At 37.8% G+C, this 13576-nt stretch overlaps 1 protein-coding gene across 6 annotated transcripts in view; it reads left to right on the forward strand.

The window, feature by feature from the left end:
* The window catches only part of PPP1R13B (protein phosphatase 1 regulatory subunit 13B), a 65400-nt gene that overhangs the window by 12037 nt on the left and 39787 nt on the right, over positions 1-13576 (forward strand). Inside the window, exons 1-3 of one of the 6 annotated variants that reach the window (XM_039368943.1) lie at positions 5654-5904; positions 8001-8148; positions 10834-10953. In XM_039368943.1, the coding sequence (XP_039224877.1) occupies positions 5779-5904; positions 8001-8148; positions 10834-10953 (394 nt within the window). In that variant the 5' untranslated portion in view covers positions 5654-5778. Of the gene's footprint in view, positions 1-5653; positions 5905-8000; positions 8149-9818; positions 9877-10833; positions 10954-13576 lie in introns of those variants that run through there. The other 5 variants (XM_039368942.1, XM_039368947.1, XM_039368945.1 and 2 more) reach the window with 5 other exon arrangements.

Raw genomic sequence — 13576 nt, forward strand, 5'->3', positions numbered from 1 at the left:
AACAGATCATCTGCTTAATAAACATATGTAACTAAGACGAGATGGAATTATTCAACTCTTTATTTTGGTTTAGTCTTCTCTGAAAATAACATATATGTTCCAAAATGTGATTGAGAAGACTAGGATTAAAAAAGGGATCCCCAACCTTTTGGGCACCAGGAACCGTTCCATGGAGAGAGGATTTTCCACGGACCAGTGGGGGCATGGTTTTGTGTGCTGCCTGCATCTTGCAGATGGGGCTTTGCTTGTGCGGACCAGTTGCCAGCATGTCATAGCTTGGTACTGGTCCACGGATCAGGGGTTGGGGCCCCTGGATTAAAAGACAAAATCCATCAGTTAATTAATTAATTTATATAGCTATCCATCTTATATCAGACTCTCGGCAGTTCCTATCCAACAGCTAACATCAATCCTGAAACAACATTATACATACATATATCTATTAAAACTCACAGACTTTAAAACCTGGCACCAAAGTTAAGCTTTCACCTGCAGTCTATCATCAAATCTACTAAACCGTAGCATCGTATCCCAGTGCTTGGGGAGAAAAAACAGGTCTTAAGTGCTTTTCAGAAAGCTAGGAGGATAGAAGTTTGCCAAACTTCAGGGGAAGAAAGTTACTTAGGGCAAGATCTGCCACATAAAAGGCACACTTCCTAGAACTCATACGATAGTAATATTTCAGCAAAGGGACTAGGAGCGCACCTACCCTGTCTGATCTAGCTCTGTACCATATAGGGATTTAAATGTAATGACTAGCAACTTGAATTACATACAGAAGGAAACTGGGAGCCAGGACAGTTTGTACAACAGAACTATTACATGGGTAAACCTAGGTGCATCCATCACTGTCATGTGTTCCTGCATTATGGACTAGTTGTAGCTTCCAGGTGGTCTTCAAGGACAGTCCCGGCTAGAGCATATTGCAATAAGCCAAAGAAAGGCATGAGTGACTGTGAACAAAGCCTCCCAATCCAGGAAAGGGTACAAAGAGATGTGCAAACCTGTGCAAAAGCCCTCCCCCAGTTACAACTGCGTTTTGAGTGGTATAAGTCTAGGAAGACCCCCAAATTGTGCACCAATTTAATCTGGGGGAGTGCCACCCAATCCAGAGTCATGAAATATTATCTGGGCTTGGAGGACCAAAAACCCCAAACCACTTAATCTTGTTAGGATTGAGGTGAAGCCAATTCTTCTCCATCCAGATCCTCACAGCCTCCTGGCACTCAGCCTGCACTGCCATAGCATCACCTATCTGCTATACCCATCACCATAGTCAAAAAAGGAGGGGGAAACAGACCCAAGAAACTACAAACAAATCAGCCTAACATCAATACCTGGGGACATATTGAAAAAAATAATCAAAAAACATCTGTGAACATCTAGAAACAAAGTTATAACTAGTAGCCAGCACGGCTTTGTTTGGCTTTGCCAACCAATCTTATTTCATTCTTTGATCAAGTAATTAAATTAGTAGACCAGCAGAATGCTGTGGACAAAGTATACTTAGATTTCAGCAAGGCATTCAACAAAGTAGACCACAAACTTCTTAATAAACTAAAAAACTTCTTGGTAAACTAAAAAAATGTGGGCTAGACAGCATCACCACCAGATGGATTTGTAACTGGCTGACAAACCATACTCAACAAGTAGCCCTTAATGGTACTACTTCTACATGGAAGGAAGGAAGCAGTGAGGTACCACAAGATTCTGTTTTAGGCCCAGTACTCTTCAATATCTTCATAAATGACTGAGATGAGGGAACAGAAGGGGAGCTCATCAAATTTGCAGATGACACTTAGCTGGCAGAAATATCCAACCACCCAGAAGACAAGCTCAGAATCCAAAAAGACTTAACAGACTTGAACAAGGTTTTACACTTTGGCAGGAAAAATGAAAGTTACAAGTACAGATTAGGTGAAACCTGACTCAAAAAACAGTATCTGTGAGAGGGACCTTGGAGTCTTAATGGACGATCACTTAAACATGAGGCAGCAGTGTGAGGCAGCAGCCAAAAAAGCTAATACAATCCTTGGTTGTATAAACAGAGGCATAGAATCAAAATCATATGAAGTATTAGTACAACTTTATAAAGCCTTAGTAAGGCCACATGTGGAATATTGCATCCAGTTTTGGTCACTACATCACAAAAAAGATGTTGAGACTTTGGAAAAAGTGCAAAGAAGAACAACTAAGATGAGTAAGGGCCTGGAAACAAAAACATACCGTATTTTCTGGCATATAAGACGACTTTCTAACCATGCAAATCTTCTCCGAAGTCGGGGGTCGTCTTATACGCCGAGTCGTTTTATACGCCAGAAAATACGGTATGAAGAACGGTTGAATGAATTGAATATGGCCAGTCTAGAGAAAAGAAGGACTAGGGGGCGACATGAAAGCATTATTCCATATTTGAGGGGCTGCCACAAAGAAGAGGGGGTCAACTTATTTTCTAAAGCACGAGAAGGCAAGATAAGAAACAACGGATGGAAACTAATCAAGGAGAGAAGCAACCTGGAATTAAGGAGAAACTTTCTAACAGTGAGAATAATTAACAAGTGGAACAGCTTGCCTTCAGAAGTTGTAGGTGCTTCATCACTGGAAGTTTTTAAGAAAAGACTGGACAGACCCTATCTGAAATGGTATAGGGCAGGGCCTGCAGGCTGGATGCATCATAGCAAAACCCATCCCATTGCTGGCAATGGCAAAAAAGTCATGATTCGTAACGACACGTCACATGACATTGCGAATTTGACACCCCTGGTATAGGGTGCCCTGCTTGAGCAGTGGGTTGAACTAGAAGACCTACAACAGGGGTGTCAAACTGCCGGCCTGCAGGCCGTTTTCATCATACTGGAACCGCACCCACCCCATTGCCGGCAATGGCGAAAAAGCTCCGATACGTCGCGCAACGTCACGTGACGTCACAATTTTGACATGCCTGACCTACAAGGTCCCTTCCAACTCTATTCTGATTGACCTAAATGTGGAGATTATATTAGTTTGTATCATCAGCATACTGATGATACTGCACCCCATCCAGTTGAAGCCTGAAATTGGACAATAAATATTTTTTCTGTGTTATAAAATAAAAAATAATAGAAAGGATTTCTAAAATAAGAACAATCTGGCATGAGGACCTGGAAATTTCTAAAAAGGGTCTTAATCCAATTGTTTTCAGTACTTAATAGTCAGTATGGCCATTTTTAGAAGTTAGAATGGATTTGTCAAGAACAAGTCTTGTCACAGTAACCAAATCTCACTTTTTGATCAAATAAATTTCTTAGATTACAGGATCAAATAGTTTCTTAGTAGATTGTGGAATGCTCTAGATGAAATATATCTTGGTTACAGCAACAGAAAGAACTCCAGCAAATTAGATAAATATGGGCTAGAAGGCATAATAATTAGATGTATATATAAAAATAACAAAAAGCATACTTAAAGAGCATTTGTCAATGCTCATTCATCTAATTGAAGAAAAGTATCAAGTGAGATGCTAGTCTAGGACTATGTTCTTCAGCATCCTTATTAATCACATGGATAATGAGGTGAATTGAATTTATATCACATTTGCAAATGCTAAAATTTGGATGAAATAGCAAATACGTAAAAAACAAAAATAAAATGCAAAATAAGCTTGGTAAGTTAGAGAAGTGGGCTAAACTAAACTTAACATTAGCTGAGATTTCCTGATCTTTGTGCAAATTCTTACCATTGTTACATTTTTTTCTTATTATTGGGATACAATGATGGAAAATTGGAATATAAAGCCAGAGTTACATGTACAATATGTACAGTGGGGCAAAAAAGTATTTAGTCAGCCACCAATTGTGCAAGTTCTCCCACTTAAAAAGATGAGAGAGGCCTGTAATTGTCATCATAGGTAGACCTCAACTATGAGAGACAAAATGAGAAAACAAATCCAGACAATCACATTCTCTGATTTGGAAAGAATTTATTTGCAAATTATGGTGGAAAATAAGTATTTGGTCACCTACAAATAAGCAAGATTTCTGGCTCTCACAGACCTGTAACTTCTTCTTTAAGAGGCTCCTCTGTCCTCCACTCATTACCTGTATTAATGGCACCTGTTTGAACTTGTTATCAGTATAAAAGACACCTGTCCACAACCTCAAACAGTCACACTCCAAACTCCACTATGGTGAAGACCAAAGAGCTGTTGAAGGACACCAGAAACAAAATTGTAGACCTGCACCAGGCTGGGAAGATTGAATCTGCAATAGGCAAGCAGCTTGGTGTGAAGAAATCAACTGTGGGAGCAATAATTAGAAAATGGAAGACATGTAAGACCACTGATAATCTCCCTCAATCTGCGGCTCCACGCAAGATCTCACCCCGTGGGGTCAACATGATCACAAGAACGGTGAGCAAAAATCCCAGAACCACACAGAGGGACCTAATGAATGACCTGCAGAGAGCTGGGACCAACGTAACAAAGGCAACCATCAGTAACACACTACGCCGCCAGGAACTCAGATCCTGCAGTGCCAGACATGTCCCCCTGCTTAAGCCAGTACATGTCCGGGCCCGTCTGAAGTTTGCTAGAGAGCATTTGGATGATCCAGAAGAGGATTGGGAGAAGGTCCTATGGTCAGATGAAACCAAAGTAGAACTGTTTGGTAGAAACACAACTCGTGTTTGCAGGAGAGAGAATGCTAAGTTGCATCCAAAGAACACCATACCTACTGTGAAGCATGGGGATGGCAACATCATGCTTTGGGGCTGTTTCTCTGCAAAGGGACCAGGACGACTGATCCATGTACAGGAAAGAATGAATGGGGCCATGTATCGTGAGATTTTGAGTGCAAACCTCCTTCCATCAGCAAGGGCATTGAAGATGAAACGTGGCTGGGTCTTTCAGCATGACAATGATCCCAAACACACTGCCCGGGCAACGAAGGAGTGGCTTCGTAAGAAGCATTTCAAGGTCCTGGAGTGGCCTAGCCAGTCTCCAGATCTCAACCCCATAGAAAACCTTTGGAGGGAGTTGAAAATCCGTGTTGCCCAGCGACAGCCGCAAAACATCACTGCTCTAGAGGAGATCTACATGGAGGAATGGGCCAACATACCAGCAACAGTGTGTGCCAACCTTGTGAAGACTTACAGAAAATGTTTGACCTCTGTCATTGCCAACAAAGGATATATAACAAGTATTGAGATGAACTTTTGATATTGACCAAATACTTATTTTCCACCATAATTTGCAAATAAATTCTTTCCAAATCAGAGAATGTGATTGTCTGGATTTGTTTTCTCATTTTGTCTCTCATAGTTGAGGTCTACCTATGATGACAATTACAGGCCTCTCTCATCTTTTTAAGTGGGAGAACTTGCACAATTGGTGGCTGACTAAATACTTTTTTGTCCCACTGTAACTGTATTAAAACCTCATTATTTTCTGTTTAATTCAATGACAACTTTAAATTCTCTCATTATTTAGACATGCATTTCTTAAACTGACCCAGTGGTTAATACTACACATTTGATTAAGTGAATTCTTCTTTTAAACTTACCTAATTAGGTGAAACCGAATCCACAATATCTGTTGTCACTAGGCTCTGTCTTGCTTCACTAGCCTGGCTTATCTTCACACGTCATTATCTTTTGTATTCATTTACTAGGCATCCAGAAGATGCCCATTTAAGTAGATTCTCACTGCAGCCTATGCACAGGGACTATTTTAGATTCTAGTTTTCACTGTATATTGTTTTCTTCTGTTTTTTTAAAAAAACTTTTTTTCTCTGTGGTTTACATATGAGGAACCCTTTAAGAATGATTCTTCAAAGCCTCTTAGACTTATCAAAAGACAAAAATTTGCAACACAACAGGAGCAGCATAAATCAGAGAAACAGAAAAGTAAACAAAATAATGAAAAAAAAGGTGAGAATGAAAACATTTTTTTTCATTATCGTGATGCTCTCACAACAATTCATAGTTAGTGGGGCGGTTTGCAATTATGTACTACAGACAGTAATGTTTTCATGTTTAGAAATGTACTGTTTGTACATGAATTTGTTTTCACTTGCATGTTTACATTTTGTGCTTGAGGTTTTTTTAAGTAATATTTTCAGAATATTGTTACAATCACATTGTCTTGTGGATACTAGCTTACAAATTAAAAAATACATTATAAATATTGATAAGGGCAGCAGAGATTTTTGAAAAGTAGCATATTTTTCTACATTCCTTGCATATTTATAATATTCCATAATTAAATGCTTTCTGCTTTTCTTTTCTTAGAAAATAGATTTTTTTTTTGCTTTAATACCTATGTGTGAATATTTGGTAGAAAATTCATTTTTTTGCTATTTTATTTATTTATTGCACTTAAATAATGCATATCTGGAGGATTCTCTGGTGGCCTTGGCACCTGTATATTAGTTTACTGATTGTGTCCTGTATAGTCAGAGAGTTTTAGAAGGTTAGTTTTCATAGTCTGACCTTAGAGTTGTAATTTAGAAAAGTCATGCCTTAGGTTATTTTTACTAATAACAGTTAAATGACTCTTGCATTACCTGAATTTGTAGATGAAATAATACATTTGAATTTTCTAGGTTACTCATTAAATCTTAAAATGTCTGCCTAAACATTTTAATGCAGCCTCATGACACATTTCAAAGTGAAAGCCACTTTTCATATCTCTTATAAAAATACCCTTAAGGGCATTTTACACTATCATTGCTTTGTGCAATTGTTCTTAATTTATTATTTGTACTTCATATTTCTCTTTGCTTACATTTTGTAAGTTTAAGTCTGTATATTGCAACTAGACACTTCTAGTTACTTCTTCCTCTCTTTTAGCAAAACTGCTATTGCTGAACAAAAAGAGACTGGCGTTAAATAGGGTGTATGCTTTATCAGAATACAATTTTATTGATCCACATTTTTCCAGCTAACACATAATTGATCACAAACAGTTCTCCTGACTAAAAATGCATTGTTTTATCATTTCCTAGGAAGATTAAATTATATAAAAAGTTGCCAATTGTAATAGGTTATCAAATTTGTTTAGGGTCATCTTCTTAAAATATTTTTTAAAAATGTTGGGTGTGTTATTTTACATTTTGTCAGCTTAGTTGTAATGTACATTTTTGATAATAGGGCATTGTAAAAGTCTCTGATCATCTGCAGCTGTATAAGAGCAAAGAAGTAAGTGTACTTCACTACTCTTACTGCCACAAGCTAAGTCCTAACAAAGGTTCTTACTTAGCTTGATTGGCTTCATCCCTTCTCTTCTTCCAACAATGCTCTAGGTGTTTCTTGTGTTGTTTCATTACCTGGAGCTCTGCCATAAACTGGGGGCCCTATAGGATCCATGTTCACAAAGTGTCTATATAGATGCGATCCTATCCCAAGGTCCTCATGTGCTCATTCCAGCTGCAGCCAAATCATACACCAGAGTCTCAGGAATAACTCCCAAGTTCCCTTTGAAACCAATGTTCTTTTATTAGCGGTGATAATATTACTGGATGACTGCTAGGGAATGGATTTGTTCCACTCATTCTGTAGATCCAACCACATTTATCTAAGGTCTCATTGCAATTTAACAATACAAGCTATAATAAAAAACTACTGTATATTACGGCTTCTTGATTAAATGGGATGCACTGCTTAAATTGGCGTTGATTGAAAATCAGATATATTGTTTTTGCTGGCTTGTATTCTGATTGCCAGTCTGTGAGCATAACATTCTTTTATTTCTTTCCAGTCTGTTGTAACTAAATATAACATGTCACCAGAGCATTATTATTTGAAAACAGATGCGAGTTGTAATTTCTTTTATTAACTCTGTTGATCTTTGGGCATATCTTTATTCTGTTTCATTTTTTAGTGAATGTTTGCTGAATTTTATAAAGGGCCCTTGTTCTGTAGTTTAAAAACTCATTGTCTCAGGACAGTGCACCAAATTATACAGATCAGACTGCATGATGTAAAAAGTTTTGATCTATATTATACAGTGGTTTCCTGTTTTTCAGATGATATTGACTGTGTTCCTGAGCAATAATGAACAAATTTTGACTGAAGTACCAATTACTCCTGAAACAACCTGTCGAGATGTGGTAGAATTTTGCAAAGAACCTGGTGAAGGTAGCTGCCATCTTTCTGAAGTGTGGCGTGGAAATGGTAAGCAATACTTTGGGATTCCATATTTGTCTATGCTGCATTATGTCAACCATTATCATTTATCAACTGATTTTCAACAACAGTTTAAAAGAAACATTACTTTGTGATTATGCATTATCCCCAGTTTAGGCTAAAACTATACATTTTTTTCCAGACTATGTGGGAATTCGTGGTCTTATGAAAAATCAGAAGATCAGTAAACAATGAAAGTGTTTCATTTTCAGTTATATCTTTATAATAATGAATTACAGCATAAATCAGTGATGGCGAACCTTTTAGAGACCAAGTGCCCAAACCACAACCCAAAACCCACTTATGCATTGTCGGGTGCCGGGTGGGCGTGGCCCATTGGGTGGGCATGGCTGCGGTGGTAACGGCAGACTGGGTGGGACTAAAAAGTTCAATCAATGAATTCCAACTTTGCAAGATCTTTTTTTTCCTGCGAGAAGTTGAAATCGACTGATTGAACCTTTTTTTTTTTGTACATGGTGGCAGAGGCCTAAAGCGAAAAGGTTTTATAAAACCCAGCTGAAGGCCTAGGACTGAGGCAACAGTGCGCGTGCCCACAGAGAGGGCTCTGAGTGCCGCCTCTGGCAGCCGTACCATAGGTTCGCCACCACTGGTATAAATCAATCAAAATATATATTCATATATGTATTATATTTACTAAATAAAATTCACATATTTAAATCCATTTAGAAAATGACAGCTTTAAAATATCCATTACATAGTTAGCAATTTTAAAAGTCTGAATAAATTAATCTACAGTATATGCCACAAAGCTAAAGAGCAGTAAACACTACAACGCTTAAGAACTAGGGAAAACAGATATCTGTTTAAAAGCCCTCTAAAAGAAACATATAGGTGCAATTATCTACACTCGAATAACATTCCTTAGGTAGAGCCAATTTGAGGTATTTGTCCTAATGATGCCTGCCTGGTCTTAGAAGCTAGTCAGGTATGGTTGGAAGAGGTTATTATAAATCACACATCCATGTGGATTTTGTAGAATTTTAACAAATCTGGATGCAATTTGGGGAACTTGTCCTTAAAGGACTGCACTTTGAATTTAACTCCAAAATTGGCAAATCATGCAGTTAATAAACAGGATCTGACTATCTTGTTTAAGAAGAACTAAAACAGCTATATTATGTGTCAGTGAAGTTGCTATAGCTTTTTAAATTAAGCACATTACAGTAACCTAGTTTTGTTATAGCTAAGTAGGTACGTTTCTGCCACCTCTGTTTCCACAGAGATTGAGCTTTTTTTCTAATTCCAGAGTTTTATAGTTGTCCAGGGAGCAGGATATGGCAAACACAGCTAGAGGTGTTGGTTGGTTGGTTGGATGGATGGATGGATGGATGGATGGATGGATGGATGGATGGATGGATGGATAGATAGATAGATAGATAGATAGATAGATAGATAGATAGATAGATAATACAACATGTAATTAATTAATTAATTCATGTAATTAATTAATTCATGTAAATCTTACATGAAGACAAATGGAACTCCACAGTATTCTACTAGTTACTTCCTTCTCTTTAAATTTTCACAGCAATCTAGCACAATACCATTACTGTACTTGTGTAGATGGCATGCTTTTAGCTTGAACCTGAATAGAGTTAAATATGCATATTTAGCCTTAAACCTATACTTCTTAATAGAATTCTGATGGGATATTCTGAATGGAAGAGGTTTCTGCCTGCTTGTTCTTGGTAAAAGGTAAAAAAGATGATATGATTATCTTGATTATCATAAATTAGCAGTGGTTAAACATAGTAAACTGGCATGATCCTAAAAAACTGGTAAAGAACAAAAATATTTAGGAATTAAGAAACAAGGGGATATTACACCTTAATGACATTCTTTAAATCATTGCATTGCTTAGTACTATTTCATATTTTCATCAAGGACTTATTTTGTCAGATAGCAAAATAGAGGTATAATATCTCGTTTGCTTTTGTGTTAGGCTGATTTGGCTGTGTGGAATGTGGTGGCTTGCAAATTGTTCGAATGTAATTGTTTCTAGAGTGATAGTGACTAAAGTCCTATTTATAATAGTTTGGTTGCAAAATATGAGATTCAGTACTGTATGGTGTAGTTGTTAAAAGTGTTGAGAGTGATTCCAACACTGAGACACTAGTCCTTCATTGTTATTTTCTAATGTATTGGCTTGTGAAAGAGTAAAATAATTATGGCGTTCAGAAGATCACTGGATGATTGGGCCAGTTATTCCCTTTTACTTCAGCCTATCACACAGTATGCTTATATTGGGCAAAAACTGGATGAGAGAGTGCTGTATACACTACCTTGAGCTTCTGAATGAAAAAGTGGAATATAAATCTAATAATAATATTTTAAAAATATAAACATGGGAATGAATCACATGAAACTACAGTCTTGTGCAAGCTACAATCCAGTTCAGCACTGCTGTCATTATTTTTAGAGATTATATAATTTCAATTTGTAAACTTTTTCAAAAAGGTTACTCTGTAATTGGGAGGAAGAAAGAATTAGGTTATCCATTAGAACCCTAGAATATTATAATTATGATGGGGGGAGGGAAATGACAGGAAAATAAAACATATATCTTATGTTATATACAGTACTTGTTTACTCTTATTTTAAGTAAATTGCCAGTGAAGTGCTCTGATGAATGACATTTGATTCTGTATACAGAAAGACACATACCGTTTGATCATATGATGTATGACCATCTACAAAAATGGGGACCTCGTAGAGAGGAAGTGAAATTTTTTCTCCGACATGAAGAATCCCCAACAGAAAGCAGTGAACAGGGTATGCACTCTTTTATTCTATGTTTGTTGCTGTATCGTGGTTATAATTTTTATGTGCCCCAACTTTTATCAGTTTAAATTAAATGTGCCAGCATAGCTGATTTTTAACTAATTCTGTAGGTAAAGGTTATTTGCAGGTATTTCTATAGATAAAGATCCTTAAAAATATATTCTATATTCCATGCTTCCTATCCTTCTGTGTGAGGATTGGGCAAACATTCCTATATAACGATGTGAGATACTGATGACAAATTACAATAAATGTTTGTTCTTAGTTATTGCAGCTGAAGGTGATGAGACCAGTTTCTGAACCTAAGGGGAAATTGATTCATTAATTATATGTTTTATACCTATTCAGTTGTTTGACTCAAACAGAAATTAGATTACTTTTAATTTAAGATTACTTAAATTCTTAGATTATATTTTCACATTGTATAATGAATAACTTAGTTTATGAAATATATGAAACAAATATCAAATATTGGTGTTATTTCTCCAATCATTCAATTTATATATTATTAGGACACATTAAACTTATAATAATATTCAGTGGCAAAGATAAGAAAATTCAAGAGAGTACAAGTACATTTTCCTAGAACTGTAAAGTTGATTTTAATTCTTACAAGTGAATTCCTAATTTTTAATTGTGGAAAACTTGGAGTAAATGCTTTAATTGAAAATAATCTACCTTGTAATTACCACTGTAATATCAGGATTTACTAGTGCTTGAAAATAATGGTTAAAATATTTAGCTTTGCTTTATGACATTTTCCTTGTGGGTTTGTAAAAATCTCTCATTCTTTTTGGGACTGAACATTGTACATTTATGTATTCTATATTTAGAATCTTATTTTGCGACCTGATACCTTTGGCCCACAGTGTAATTGTAGGTCTGAAACACTACATATAATCCTGATTTAAACTTGTTTAGTCTACAGTCCTAAGGATGCTTATCTAAAAGCTTTTCATTTTGTTTGCAATTGTCAGCTTGTGGATTTCCAATACTTTTAGTACTTTTAGGCCCTAGACAAGCTAATTTCTGTTTCAGTAACATATTTTACTTAAAAGCAACTAAGATTTTTTTTTCTTAGTTAGAAAAAGGAATGGAGAAGCAGGACTTTTAAAATATACAGATAAAAGCCTTCATTTTGCTTTAGGGGATAAGGGCAAATTTAGACATCAAAGGTTAGTAGGAAAAAGTGGGTTCTTCTTCTGGAAATTATAAATAACACATACTACCTTTAAAAATCTAATACTAAGACTGAAGATTTCAGAATAACTGAAGGAGCAAGTTTTAAGTATGCTTTTATAACAAAAAAAATTAATAGTTAGACATTACATGGAAGGAAAAAGAACCAAAAAAATAACTAATAAGATCTAAGGTCAAATAGTTAAGAAGCTAGGATCCATTTGGACCACATTGGACCAGCCTGGGACACAGAGGGGCAATATTTTTTAGAGAATGTTTGTTGTGGGTATGTGTATGTATGTAGATGAATGGTGGCCCTGTTATGTATAAATTTTATTATTGTATTTAGGGCGTATGAATGTGAATATTTTTATTTTTATGTATATAAATTGAGTGTGAAGGTGTACTGAGTGTTTGGGGTATGAGGATGGTGGAGTCGGGAGCGGAACCTGGTACCCCCTCTGCTGAGTGCAATAGCAAAAGTAGGGGGGGCAGGACTTACCCTTGGGCTTGGTCTGTATGGAAAGCTAGTCTGGTCAGGAAGGGAGAAGGCTGGTGAGGGTGGGGGTACTCCGGGGAGGGGAGAAGGTCGGAGCATCCCGGTTATGACTGGGATGGGCAGATATGGCAGGAGCCAAGGGGCAGGCCATCTTTGGGGAACGAGGACTCGCCATATTAGAGCAATTCCTTGTTCCGGCCCCTCAAAAAGCTCATCCTGTAGTACTGGTGACAGGGGAGTACAGGGCCCTAGTTGTAGGCTGCTGTTGCTTAATGCCAGGTCCGTTGTCAACAAAGCCCTCCTTGTCCGTGATTTAATATTGGACAGTGGGGCGGACCTGGCATGTATAACCGAAACCTGGCTGGGCCCTGAGGGGGGTGTTTCCCTCTCGGATATGTGCCCGGACAGGTTTGTGGTGCTTCATCAGCCTCGACATCAGGGCAGGGGTGGGGGAGTGGCAGTCATCGCTCGGAAGTCCTTGAGTCCTCGTGGGATTCCTGCCCTGGAGGTCGTTGGGTGTGAGTCCCTCCTATTGAAGTTTGGTTCACGGGTTCAGTTGGGTTTGTTGCTGACATACCTACCTCCCAGCTGCGTTGCAACAACCCTGCCTGCGTTGCTGGAGTCAGTAGCCGGGTTGGCGTTGGAGTTCCCCAGACTTAGGGTACTGGGGGACTTTAACCTACCATCACTCGGCGATCGCTCAGAGGCGGCGCAAGAGTTCATGGCTTCCATGGCAACCATGGACCTGACCCAGGTAATTCAGGATCCAACTCATAGGGGTGGTCACACACTCGACCTTCTGTTTCTCTCGGGGCAATGGAGGCATGATCTGGAATTAAGGGAAATAGAGATCTCGCCCTTGTCATGGACAGATCATTTCCTATTGAGGCTGGACTTCAGAGCATCACTCCCCCATCGCAGGGAGAGGGAGCCGAC

Source organism: Crotalus tigris, unplaced genomic scaffold (assembly GCF_016545835.1).
Source record: "Crotalus tigris isolate CLP2741 ecotype Arizona unplaced genomic scaffold, ASM1654583v1 scf7180000020955.813331, whole genome shotgun sequence".
In the NCBI taxonomy this organism is placed as follows: domain Eukaryota; kingdom Metazoa; phylum Chordata; class Lepidosauria; order Squamata; family Viperidae; genus Crotalus; species Crotalus tigris.